Source organism: Pseudoliparis swirei, chromosome 7 (assembly GCF_029220125.1).
Source record: "Pseudoliparis swirei isolate HS2019 ecotype Mariana Trench chromosome 7, NWPU_hadal_v1, whole genome shotgun sequence".
Lineage (NCBI taxonomy): Eukaryota > Metazoa > Chordata > Actinopteri > Perciformes > Liparidae > Pseudoliparis > Pseudoliparis swirei.
Window position 1 is genome coordinate 2,562,323 of NC_079394.1, and position 14,214 is coordinate 2,576,536.

At 44.2% G+C, this 14,214-nt stretch overlaps 1 protein-coding gene across 8 annotated transcripts in view; it reads left to right on the forward strand.

The window, feature by feature from the left end:
* Positions 1–14,214, forward strand: part of kiaa0825 (KIAA0825 ortholog) — a 134,157-nt gene that overhangs the window by 42,380 nt on the left and 77,563 nt on the right. For 6 of the 8 annotated variants that reach the window (XM_056419680.1, XM_056419683.1, XM_056419686.1 and 3 more), the window contains exons 13-20: positions 563–769; positions 1,497–1,607; positions 3,362–3,501; positions 6,416–6,595; positions 10,104–10,331; positions 10,422–10,726; positions 10,943–11,049; positions 13,967–14,111. In XM_056419680.1, the coding sequence (XP_056275655.1) occupies positions 563–769; positions 1,497–1,607; positions 3,362–3,501; positions 6,416–6,595; positions 10,104–10,331; positions 10,422–10,726; positions 10,943–11,049; positions 13,967–14,111 (1,423 nt within the window). Of the gene's footprint in view, positions 1–562; positions 770–1,496; positions 1,608–3,361; positions 3,502–6,415; positions 6,596–10,103; positions 10,332–10,421; positions 10,727–10,942; positions 11,050–12,483; positions 14,112–14,214 lie in introns of those variants that run through there. The other 2 variants (XM_056419682.1, XM_056419689.1) reach the window with 2 other exon arrangements.

The window sequence follows — 14,214 nt, forward strand, 5'->3', positions numbered from 1 at the left end:
AGGAAAGAGTGACGAAGATGACGTGCGTTGTATCATTCACCGCAGGATGTCAACACAAAGCCTGCTTTATGTTGTTACCCAAATGCAGGCGTTTCTAGAGGGACATTTGTAAAGTGCAAGGCTAGCCGAAACAGATGGCGTTTCCTAGTTTCCAGTTTGTGGAGCACTCGCATGGCTAGAACTCTTATACCTCACCTCACTTCACCTCAATGTTGGCCGTGTGAAGAACCAGCGTAAGCAGATGAGAGACGATGAGCAGCTCTCCGCGGCCAATTGAGGAAACAGATTTAGGGGCGTGTAAATGTAAAAGCAATGACTTTTATTGTGAAATCCAAAGCCAGTAGTATACTTTCCAACAGTAAAATCCCCAGGAGGTTCTGTTATCGGACTAGCTGTGCAATGAGCTGTTAGTTCATGATGTATTGGTGTAGGCAGCCTTTGAAGACGGAGATTTTTCTCCCAGTGCCTTTCTCTATTTCTCTATTCGTTATTCCCACAGATCTCATCTTTTCTGTTTTCATCTGTACATTCACCGTTTCTGTTTCATTACTCTGTGTTGAAGGTGTGACATCACAGCATCGTTGCTATACGTGGAGCAGCTGATGTGGAGCGTGTGTAAAAGTCCAGAGGCCTTGGTGCGCTCCAATCCCTCTACGGCGATTGCCATAATAGCGGGCGGATCAGACTGGGTGTACCAAATCCACAGCCTGTGTGACCAACTCCTGACAGTCCTTGTCATTGGCACTGCACCTCTATCTTTGCTGCATAGGTGGGTATGCACAGTAATGTTTGGTTATCCAACCGTAAGATAAAAGAAAATATTACCCAGACAGACCAAAATGTTTTACTTTTCCTAAAACGCAAGTTAAAAGAGGTCGTTACGTGGTCATAGCCATTCAGTCTGGACTCTTATGTCCTGATTACCTTCGCATTGAAAATGCCGAAGGTTATGTTTTGGTCGGCGTGTATTTATTTATTTATTTGTATGCGTGTTACTCGCATAACTCAAAAAGTATTAAACCGAATCGCATGACATTTGGTGGCATGATTGGTTATTATCCGGGGACCATTTGATTAGATTTTGGGATCGATCGGGTCAAAGGTCGAGGTCAAGGTCATGAAAAGGTCAACATTTTCTTTTTACCATAGCGCGATCAATTTCTATCCAATTGTCATGCAACTAATGCCAAAATGTTCATAATTCAATGCCCAATCTTGTGATATGCGAAGGTATGCGCTCTACCAAGTGCCCGTTCTAGTTGACCATGGATTCGGTCAATGCATTTGACTTAACATGACTTGGCTGGCAACTTTATGTAAAATAATAATAATAAAATACATGATTATTATTATTATTAAAATACAAGAATCACACAGGAGGATGTGTTTGGTTTAATGATCTCATTGCCTGAAGATTTGTGATGACCAAACAAAAAATATTTTAAAAATATTGATGAATTGTTTAAAATTGCTTCGTGTGATCTTAATTCTTCCAGGATATTTATGAATAATCCTGAGAAAGAATCCACGCCACGTCCGCCCGACAGCCATGTTGTCCACTGGCTGAACGCTATCAACCCCGACCTCTTCTCAGAGCGGGCCATACGGTATGTAAAATACTTCCATCGCACCATCCATCAGCCATCACACAGGACGTACGCAATGGCAAGTTCACACACACACACACACACACACACACTGGTATGCTGCACACCTCCACCCACTGTATACAAAAACATGTGTGTTTGTGTGTGTTACAGTCACACGCTGTACGTGCAGATGTATTACCACACTTAGCCACCGCTCAGGGCTTCAAGCTCGAGTTGCTGTGGTAATATAACACAGATGCGAGCTGAGAAAGAAAAAAAAAAAATTATAAATAAACTTCTGTAGCTGCTGACACTGATTTTGTTTACGTCGATGGTTGCTAAGGGCTTTACACATGAGGCGTCAACAGCGCGCACGGCGACGTGCGTGAATGTGTACATGCGTGCGTACACGTGTGTCCGGTTACTGTTGCACTCCAAGGTGCAGTCAATCAATCCCCCCCCAACCCTGACTCCACCCTCCTCCCCTCTCATCTCCCTCACTGCCAGAAGTGATGTCATGCGTGCTGATGGAGCACAAATCAAACTCTCATGCTTCTAAGTATTGAAGAGATGAAATTAGTTTATTTTTATGACCTCTTTATTTCTTCGCTCCTACCTCCTGCCTGCATGCAAAGGGGCCGGGGGGCCTGCCGGTGGCCCGGGGCCAGTTCCACAGGTCCTCGTGCAGGCGTCGGCCTCTGTGGCCAGATCTCTTCGCAGTCCATAAAACAAAAATTGTGATGGTTATTTAATAAAACAAGCATTACAGGCTATAAAGAAAGTATCTGAAGTTCTGTTCTGGCCTTAAGTATGTTTCTAAATGTTCCCACATGCATCTTTCTTCTTGCCTTTGTGCGAGTGTGTGTGTGTGTGTGTGTGTGTGTGTGTGTGTGTGTGTGTGTGTGTGTGTGTGTGTGTGTGTGTGTGTGTGTGTGTGTGTGTGTGTGTGTGTGTGTGTGTGTGTGTGTGTGTGTGTGTGTGTGTGTGTGTGTCTGTGTGTCTTGGTTCTGTAAGCTGACCCTGCGCTGGAGCCGGGGAGATTTATCAGAATAGTTAAAAGAGGATTTCTTCTGGATTTGCAGTCCTAATCATAAATTGCCGTGTCAGATTGTGGAATATTTTTCCTCAGTCAAGCAGCAGGGCTCAAATGGAATGGTTAATTTCTGGGCACACGCCCCTCTATCCCTCCCACCTCCTCGTTCTTCAGAAACACTCTGTCCATTCTTTTCATTAGATTTTATTGAGATGTATAAAATAATATGCAGGGACACACATTTCAGCATGCCCTCACACTTGCACACATATATAACCACAAGCACAGGCTCTGAAGGGTGCACACACACACACACACACACACACACACCAAGGATACGGCTCATTACCCACAGCTGGCTGCAGCCTCTTGGTTATACAAAAGATGTAGGAGGGGGGTACTGCTGTATATTCATGTATTTGGCTGTCTCCCAAATGTTAATTTGGTTTTAGCTGGCCGCGATTAGAGCTAATTCCTTCCCGGTGCACACTATAAGTAATCGAGAGTTAAGGCATTTGCGGACTAAGCTCATATCAGGAGTGAGTGACACTGAGGGAAGTTACAACTGTAGCATAAACACTATTCCCTCCCAGATTGTCATCCAAGACAGCTGGGATTTCAGTGTCTTTACTCGTGAAGCTCCTCCCTCCTTTGTAGCCTCCTGCTAAATGGACTTCTATCTGGACCCTCACCTGACACTGCAGAACTGTCAACTTTGTTTTCCTTCCTCCGCTCTCAGAGACGGCCTCGTGGGCCAGGCAGCGTCTGCATGTCAGCTGAGGTTGCTGACCTCTGACCCAGGATGCAATCCCAGGTTGCTGCTGCGAATGCTGCTTTACAACGACTGTCACCTGCCCAGAATCCTCCTGGAAAACTCTCGTGAGTCGGTTTTTGTAGGTGTACAGGGATCGGTGTTAACGGATGATGGGAACAGTGCGTGTGTGTGTGTGTGTGTTCTTATTATTTTATTTTATTTTATATACTTTTATTAATCCCCAAGGGGAAATTAGTTCTCTGCATTTAACCCATCCTTAGTTATTAAGGATCAGTGGGCTGCAGTGATGCGCCCGGGTCCCCGGGAAGCAACTGGGGGTTCAGTGCCTTGCTCAAGGACACTTCGACTTGCAACTAATGGGGAGAGCGGGGATCGAACCGACAACCTTGGGGTTGCAGGACGACCCTCTTACCCCACTGAGCTGTAGTCTATCGTATTATAAATGTGGAGGAGGTGTTATCTGTCTGCAGTAGTTATTTCAAACAGCCAGACAATGGGTAGGCCATTTAGCTTGCCGGCTAGCTCTCAAGCTAATTAGTTTCCTTTTATAAGGCAGATTTAATGTATTTTGAAATGAGCCACAGAGCAACGACGTGATTGAAATAAGAGCTGCTGCGAGAAACGCGAGCTCTATAACTGAACGGGGGAACGCCGTGGCTTGTGGGTACATGTGCTGTTCGTGCTGAGCTGTCATTCCTTGAGCCACTTTCATTAATATTTCCATTTTTATAACACTGGACACACAGAGCCGATCCCCCGGGGGCCACGTGCGGGATGATGTTTACCGATGTCTTAATTATGGTGCTGTAAGATCCTAAGCGAGTTATACAGACCTCAGATGAGCTCTATCCATTTTATGAAGTTATCATCAGCATCTTTGCCATCATCATCATTTTCACCTTGGTCACCATCATCACTAAATCAATAGAGAGCAGTAATAAACACAAAACAGGCCCGGGCGAAGCACACGCGCCGACCTTTAAAGATTTCCCCTTCGTCCACCTCCCCTCCGCACCGGCAACAGTCTAACCTTTAAAGACTGTTGTGCACTCGCACATTAATTCACATTATAGCGACCTCATTAATAACAACTCTCGCTGTCTCGTCCCCCCGCTCGCTCTGAGTCCGGCTCAGAAGCTCTGCGATGCTTCTCTCCCGTTGCCGTAAATCAACGCTGGAAGCGCTGACTGGCGCGTTATCACGGCGACGGGCTAATTAACCAGGAGGCAGACGGACAGACGGAGCGGCTCGCCCGAACGCACTCCCACAAGCCGCCGCATTTCCCCATAAGCTGCAGTTGAAACACTAGGACAGTATCTCTCACACGCTAACGCTATTTCATTACCCGCACTTTTTCAATTGCGTTGTTGCTCTTTAGCCCGTTTAAAAATACATTAAATCTGCCTTATAAAAGCAAACTAATTTGCTTTAGAGCTAGTATTATATTTGTTTGTGTGTGTGTGTATATATATACATATATATACTTCATTTTGTATTATATATTTTACTTGTATACATCTCTATCTTTCATCCCTGTTTTTTATATTTTATATTTTATTCTCGTGTGTTTAGTTTATTGGTGCTGCTACTGTGACGACAAATTTCCCCTTGGGGATTAATAAAGTATATATCTATCTATCTATCTATCTAGCTAGCAAACTAAACGGCCCACCCATTGAATCACAATTTGAAAAAGTAACTATTGCAGACGGATAACACCTCCTCCACATTTACAATATAATAGACTGCAAAAAGCATGCACAACACACACACACACACACACACACACACACACACACAGCCCTTTTTTATTATCATCAGCATGTCTGCTTCCAATTAAAGAGGTTGGCAGAGAGGGCCCTCGTGACTCGTTGACTGGTTGTCCGGAAGATAAACAGGTGTATGGATTGGCTGTGTATCAAGATCGGATAAGCTGAGAGACGGAGAGCGAGGAGAAGACGGCGAGGGCGTTTGGAGAAAGAAATCGACGCAGAAACACAAACACAAACCCATTAGAACCACTGCGTTCTGCAGAAATAGTGGAAAGATATGCGTCAGCACACCGTCATCAGTTTTCTCTGAAGTCACCTGCTGCCCGATAATGGGATCGTTATTAAAAGGCACATTATGATATTATATTGTATTTCTAGAAGGCTGATTGTAGGTGAGGTTGGTCGACCACTTTTGAGAGTGTGTGTTGTTACTGTCACTGTACGGCAGCTAATTCAGCCCTGCTATCTTAAAATAGTCCCGCATTAGTCAGAAGGAAGTTGTGCTGCCCTCCATCATTGACTGCTGCTCTCCCATTCAAATATCCGCCATCTCCCCCACAGCAGCCTGACAGACTGCTGGATGTCTGCCACCTCTGGAGCAACGGGCCTTTCCTCAGCAACCCTTGTCAACTTAACACACAAAACACATATATAGACATCCATATGGTTTACACAAGCGCACACCTCCATCCTCAGCGCTGTGCGTAGACAGCAACCCCCACAAGGACGCCCTGTCAAAACCTCTTCCTTTTCACTTCCTGTCTCCATGCACTGCGGCGTCTTTGAAATCTTTTTTTTTTTGTGGTCTGTTTTTCTTTTCTCCATATAACACAGATGGAGGGTTTTTCTTCCCCTTCTATTTCACAATGCCTTTTGTTCACCCTTTCTGTTAACACGTGTCAGGTTGGGCAGCCTTGACATTTTCCAATGTGTTTTTGTGCAACGAAATCATCGGATAGGGTTTTATATCTTTCACTACCTGCCTCCATGGGGTTGATATTTTCAGATTCGTAATTCGAAAAACATTCCGATTTTACACTCAACCTACACACACCCTAACTGAGAACATATGTGCATACGAGCAAGCCTCTTCCTCTCTTTCCGTATCCTGTTGATTGATTATGCGTGACAAATGTTCATGAATATCAAGATTCTGTAAATCTTTTGACATTTTGATTGCCCACACATTTATTGGTATTGCGAGCGGAAGAGTCTCACTGACTCGGACGGACTCCTTTCTTCTCAGATGTTTGCCAAGAGAGCTGCTTAGAGATGTCTGCGGAGAGCTGCAAGGCGGGCGATGACTTCAAAGTCGCGTTGTTCAACCTCTTCAGTCGCCTGAATAATGTTCCCAAGGCCTTGACTCAGATCCTTCAGCCGTACCTGGAAAGGTCGCACATATGGGAACATCTCTACACACTGGCAGGTAAAGTAGAAACCAGCTGCTGCACGATGCCGTGGTTCAGGAGTCCTGACAGACTGTGGACTATGTGGAACCTGTGGCTCAATTTCAATATGTGTTTGCCACAGTCTGTGGATGTTGTCTCCAGGTTCGGCTATGGAGCTCAATTAGTGTGGAAAAAACACAAAATCAAATAGTTGAATTTGACATTACATGACATGACATGTCATTTAGCAGACGCTTTTATCCAAAGCGACTTACAATAAGTGAATCAACCTAGAGAACAAACTAAGAACAACAAGAATACAGGAAGTAACATTTCTTCAAGAAAGTCAAACTACAAAAGTACCATAAGTAATACTATGAGTAATAACATGAGTAATACCATATGTAATAACATGAGTAATACCATAAGTAATAACATGAGTAATAACATGAGTAATACTATAAGTAATACCATAAGTAATACTATGAGTAATAACATGAGTAATACCATACGTAATAACTTGAGTAATACCATAAGTAATACTATAAGTAATACCATAAGTAATAACATGAGTAATACTATAAGTAATACTATAAGTAATACTATAAGTAGTACCATAAGTAATACCATAAGTAATACTATAAGTAATAATATGAGTAATACCATAAGTAATAACATGAGTAATACCATAAGTAGTACCATGAGTAATACTATAAATAAGAGCCATTTAAGTGCCACTGAAGTGCTAATCTGTGTTTTAATCCAGATATAGTTGAATTTTAAGGGTTTTTACTGAACATAAACAACATACATCAAGTACACATATTTATAATGAAAAATAAACGTTGTCTTAGTGATCAGTCATCGTGTTCATCCGACTCGTGGGCAGCTCGCCATCTTCATCTGATACAAATTTGTATCAGCTCAAAAACCTGACCTGTACGAAAGGTCACATAAAAACAGTTAATTCAAAACACAAAAAAATGTTAACAGCAGGAACCAGAAGCGCTGACACAGTCAGGGAAATACAAAGGAAAAGAAAAACCACCACACAAAATTCACTTCAAAGTAATGGAGGTACACTCGCGCTGCACTCGGCGCTGTCTGCACCCAAACCAAACAGGAAGTGACCTCCCTGACCCGGATATTTATTAGGACTCGGGTCCTGGATTGGCCAATTAAAAGATTTTCCTCCCTGAACCAATCAGTGGGTTACACATGCCTAACCCTAAAAGCTATAGTCCTCTTGTATAATCGTAGTACTGCGCTACCCTGCATTGTGTAATATAGAATGAAATACTGTTTTTGCATTATTTATACACTAAAATGTTCATTTGTTTTCACTAAAATGTCTTTTTACCGCAGCAGGGCAGCTTTAATGTAATTTTTAAAGTATTAAGTATTTTCATAGCTCATTTGTTCAGTGCTATTTGATTTATAAGTCAGTACACCTGTTCTGTTTATTATTTATTTTCCTCTTGGAAGTGATGACAAAATACCAATTCAGGATCATTCTCACTTTTTATTAATTGCAAAACAGATTTTCACACCTTCTCAAAATGTATTAGATCTATTTCTAAATATGCCCGCCCATATATCATTTGAAATGTATATAAAAAGGTCAGTGTTGACTAAAGCATGACTTTAATATACTCAAAGACAGCAGTTACTCCCCAACTCTTTGTTTCCGCCTTTCTCTGAAGCTTTGATGCAGAGCTTAGTCAGAACCCCCGTGGAGTATGGAGCCCTTTCTGGTGGTGATTTTGATATCCTGGGTGACTGGTAATTACTGGAGCATAAATTAGGGTGATTGGAGATGAGTATTTGGATGGAGACGGAGCAAAAGAGGGGTCGACAGAACATTCTGAAAGTCATCCAATCATCGTTTATCCTCACGGGGTAATTAGGTTAATTATTGGACTCTGCCAAATCTTTGTATTTTAACTTTGGTTACAGGATACCCCTAGAGTTAACTTTCATAGATTACGTTCGCTATTTCTCCACTCACTCGGATGTTTCATCACACGGCAGCAAGTTGTTTTGAATCAATACGCCAGTCAATACGGTAGCGGGCGGTAGAAAGTCTGAGAACCAAGTGACTTTGAAAAATAGGTCTAGGTCTCACCTGCCGCCGAGCGCATCTCCTTCCAAAAGCTTTATCATTTTCTGTTCCGCTCTCCTCCTTTTGCTGTGGGTCTGAGGTCACACATTAGTTAAACGTCCCTGGAGATTTCAGTGCACTTCCAGAACCTTCAGAGCACTATATCTCTCTGTCGTAGCCTTTGGTTTTACAGCTGAAGCCGTAGCAAGTTTATCGGTGCCATGCAACTTCACGCTGTAGCTGCTCCGCTATCAATATGAGCGGGATACCAAAGGGCAAAGCCACGAAAGACAGAGTGCACCTGGAGAAGGTTTCAAGAGTTCTATTGTCGGACCACCTGGGTTTCATCGAGAATATCTGAATTCAAGTTGGCATTAATCCATTATTGTGTCGATATTTCAACAGAATAACTTTGCACTGTGCGAGCTGTACTCTGTATTTTCTCGTTGTTCAAAACATTTTGTATTTTGTGACGCAGACTGAGTGCGCGACGACTTGGAGGACTATTATGTAGCCCACTCTCCTTTGGTAGCAATCATAAAATTTGATCTACCCTTCATTTTTACGTCAATAATATGGCATGTCTCCTTGCCTTTGACAAGTTTACAAGTTTAAACCGTTCGTGATTTAAGACCTAGCACAGTGATAAACTATATTGTAATAGAATCCTATTAAATGTTAGTATCAGGCCTTATTTTTCATTATGTACTCAGAGACGTCTTTGTACTGCATGACTACTTCTAAAAATAATTTAAAGTAGTTGTTCTGCTTATTAAATTCAACTGGACATCATTTCTGCAGTTGATTACTATTCATTCTCTCAAGTAACGACTCCGCCTGCCAGACGGCACACGTACTGTTGGAGGACACAGCTACTTTTCAATGAGTCGGAAATGTGTATCGGGCGAGGCCGTTGATTATCGTATCCTGTGTCATGTGTCATAGTGGACGGAAAACCAACATTGCATTTGGGACCCATCGCAAAATATATATTTTTTACCTTTCCCGCCCTGTTCCCTCACGTCTGTGACTTTGACCAATAGGAGCACAGGGTCCTCTTCCATGCATATGCATATGCTTTCCCCAATTCAAGACAACCAGCGGCCAATGTTTGTTTACATTTTTGTTACTGGAAATCAGTTCCTTGTCCCTCTTTTCTGATTGGTTGAGGACCAGCATGTCAAGGTAATACGTCCTTAGCAAGGACTTATTACTCTACACTAATTAATCTGACAAAGTGACCATCGTAATAGCCCAAAATATTCTACCGGCATGACGTTAATTTGTTGATGGACGAATCAGCCTAATTCCTTTTATTTTTTACTAATTCAGCCTAAAAGCCATGGTTACTATGATACAATTAATACGGTCTTACATCTTCAATGTGATGCTTTTTTCAGCCACCCTTCTTTACGCACTGCTTTCTTTTTGCCTTTTTTTTCCAGACACGACACCGGCTGTACCTGTCGTGATCCGCTGTGTGCGGACGACAGTCACCGAGTCAACCAACAGCCTCTTGGTACACCTGGTCTCCATGGTGACGGGCTGGCAGACCACAGAGGAGCCCAGCGGAGCCTCGTTCAAGCAGAATGTACCGGAGAGCGTCACAGCTAAAATACCCAAGGAGTGGAACTACACGCCACTGGAAGCACGGGGAAAGGAGACCAGTAAGAGTACGCACACACGATGTGTCACATGTTCAAGAGAGGTTGCAGACATCGTGGGGTTGTTTTCCAAAAAATAACATGTATGTCTCCTTCCAGCTGTCATATCCGGAATCATTCAGGCCCTGTCCTTCATTTTCACCAACCTGCCCTCGGCCGTCGCGTCCGTGCCTCTCCCCGTCCGCTGCCTCTTCCAAGTGGCAGAGAAGCACCTCTCCCAGCATGCCCGGCAGCTGCGCTTAATGGGCCTGTTACTCTGGGCCCTGTTAGGCTGTCTGATCCGGGGCCTGGAGGACTCGGACACACTGGAACAGATCAGTGGTCTGGCTCTGGACCGCGGCGTAAAGGAACCCCTGTACCTCCTGGCTGAGTGCTTACAGGCGACCATGGGCATTCAACAGAAGGTAAGCACGAGGGTTAATCAAACAGAAATGAACAATAACACAACTATTTTTTTATAAATAGGTCATTTTTTACAATTTACGATAATGTAGTGTTCTTGCTGAAACTACATACTTATATATACAGCATATGTGTGTGTTTAAAAACCCTTATAGCATGATTTCATCATATTCATATCCATATTACATAATGTGTCTGTTCTGCTGTTTGCCTGACAGGGCGTTCCCAAACCTGCGGTGCAAAAAGTGCTTCAGGCTCTGGAGGAAAAGAGACCCAAGTGGACAAACATGCAGCTGCAGAAGGCCCGGAAGCTCTGCTCAGAGAGGTGAGAGGTCAACTGCAAGAGGTCAAGGTCAGAACAGTATTGATGTAGTTTACATTGCTGTTGTTATGCTTACAGGAAAGTGCTATGTATGGGTTATCTATCATTAGTCCCAATTGGTCTTGATTATTCATGTGCACCTTCAACAAAGAATGAAGTATAATTTAATTCAGATCACTTTGATCATAACACAGCTTTTTATTAAATTAATTTCCCAGTACAGTGTTTTAGTGATTTATCAATAATAAGATGGGGGTTGAGGGCTGATACCCTGATGAAGGAGGTGGTTGAAACTGATCAAACTGACTGATGGGCGTCGTCAGCTACTCGACATTCAATAGAGATACTGAATAAACCAGTGAAATAAGAATGCAGCTTAGATATGCTTTTTTTAATTGAGCATTCAAATTCTGATGTATCGTATCATCGAGATCATTTTTCATTGAAAAGCTTCATGAGTCTTGTGGTTTGTGGTGGTACATGATGGTAAATGATGGTAAATGATGGTAAATGATGGCAAATGATGGACATGTCGTCTGACTGAGTGGACTGCAGGCCGGAGTGATGGGAAAACAGCTTTCCCTTTGGGCTGACCTCTGACCTTTGGCTCGCCGTTGTGTAGCTCGTTCCCAGAAACTGCGCCTCACGTCGCTCGCAACCGTAATTCAGCGGCGTCACACGACGAGCACAATTACGATCAGTAGAAACAAAATCATAAAAAACAATGAGTAGATCATGGCCAGTTCTCGGAAATGCGCTCTGCTTTAGTAACAGGAAGAAAAGACGAGATGGGGGGGGGCGGTGGAGGGGGGAGGGGGGGTTGAGAGGAAAAGTGAAAGAGGAGCGATTATGTATCACCTGTCGGAGGCATTCAGTGGGATCATTACTATTCATTAAACTAACCTTCACAGGGAAGTGACGCCTAGCTTGTAAACAATCAGAATACACTGCCAGAGAGAGAGAGAGAGAGAGAGAAAAGTAACTCCCAAAACAACTGGCACTCAACTCACTGGCATCTCACGCATGTACACGGACACACACACACACACACACACACACACACACACGGGGTAAACCCCTCAAACAGTTGCCCCCTGTTGAGCCCTCCCACCTCCGTTCCCTCGTCCCACTTCCCCTTCTTCCTTTCTCAACAGCAGCCCCCCCCCCCCTCCTCCTCCTCCTCCCCACGCCAACCCACCTTGTCTTTGCAAAGTAATTTGTAGAGGAGAAGATTATTGTTCTCCATCATGGTGACCCTGGCTGGGCTGACGGGATGCATACACAGATGAAGATGAATGCAGTTATTCCTTGGCGGAGGTCTGCCTCTTTCAGGGCACATCGGCCCTAATGACATGATTGATAGGCTGTCCCGAATCCGGAGGGGCCCTCATTAATCACCCCGCTGACTGAATCCAATCATCTGCTTCACCTGCACAGTGATGGACAGGAAAGGATACAGCGCAGGTGCTGACACGGATGCACGGCCACCGCCGCCGCCGCCGCCGTCGGGCCGCCGGGCAGAAGAACGAGGCGGCGCAAGCGGACGAGAGGGGACTCCTCTTGCTTCGCCACTCTCAATGTCAAGCGGCCAATGGCTGGCCGACAGGCGACACCGTTTCTGCCACCTTATAATTACAAAGGAGAAGAGAGAGGGAGAGAGAGAGAGAACAATGACAGGGAGTGTATGTGATGGGGAAGGTTTGATGGACGGTGGTGTGATATCCATCCGTACAGGAAGGGCAGGAAAACGATGCGGCCGCCGGCGAGGGTTGGGGACCGCACCATGCACGAGGACCTTGACACACAATTACACTCACGCGTACGCGCCGGAGAACACACACACACACACACACACACACACACACACACCAATCGCTTTTAGTGCGCCAACATCCTTCAGTAAAAATTCCCCTATGTATCTCATGAATGGAAATGAAAACCCTGAAAATTATTTAGTTCTCTAACCCTCGATAATTTGACCGTGTGAGCCTTGACCAGACTTTCAGAATGGTTTAGCGGAGCGAAAGATTCTTGGAACTCAAGTGCAACTTAACCCTCCTGTTACCTTTAGGGTCAATTTGACCCCATTCAATGTTTAATGTCGGTGTTCTTTGGGGTCAATTTGACCCCAGGCTGTTTTTCACTGTGTCAAACATATAAGAAATATCAACTTTTTTATATATTTAACCCTCCTGTTGCCTTCGGGTCAATTTGACCCGATTCAATATTTAACCCTCCTGCCGCCTTCGGGTCAATTTGATCCGATTCAATGTTTAATGTCGGTGTTCTTTCGGTGGTCAACAAACAAACATAAAGTACCTCACACTTAAACTTGGAAAACAATATTAATTCTAATAATTTTCTGGAGATTTTAATAGCTGGGGTCATATTGACCCCAAGGGTAAATTATGTCAGTAAATATAAAGGTAACAGGAGGGTTAAACATTGAATCGGGTCATATTGACCCGAAGGTAACAGGAGGGTGAAACATTGAATCGGGTCAAATTGACCCGAAGGCAACAGGAGGGTTAAAGGGCTATTTCGGTAGTCAACAAACAAACATAAAGTACCTCACACTTAAACTTGGGAAACAATATTAATTCTAATAATTTTCTGGAGGTTTTAATTGCTGGGGTCAAATTGACCCCGAGGGTAAAATATGTTAGTAAATGTGAAGGTAACAGGAGGGTTAATTTGCCCTCTGGAGTGAATTATTTCTCTAAAAAAATAAACAATTAATTGTGAATTTGTGTTTTAGTTCCAAATTATCCCCCTATTCCTTCTCTAAAGTCGAGCGTACGTCCCCAGCCAGAGGTGGTATCCAGATCCAAGCTGACGCCCTCCATCTTCCCGTTCCCTCTTCTCTCTCTTTGCCCCACTCTCCCGTTCCCTCCCTCTCCCTCCTCCGTGTCTCTCTCAGCGTGTTCGAGCGAGGAAAGGAAAGCGGAGTCGCTGCGGCTGAACTGACTGAGCAGAAAATAGGCCTGATGCTGCTGGAGGTCTGCCACGAAGCAGGTGGCAGCGACTACCTGAGGCAGATCTATCACATCATCCAAGGCAATGAGGTAGGGAAGCACTCCCTCTCCCCAGCAATTAGGTGGCTGCTGGCCTGAGGCCGCGGGAGGGGGAGGCGGAGGGGAGAGGGCTGCCGCCTGTGTGCAGTCTGCT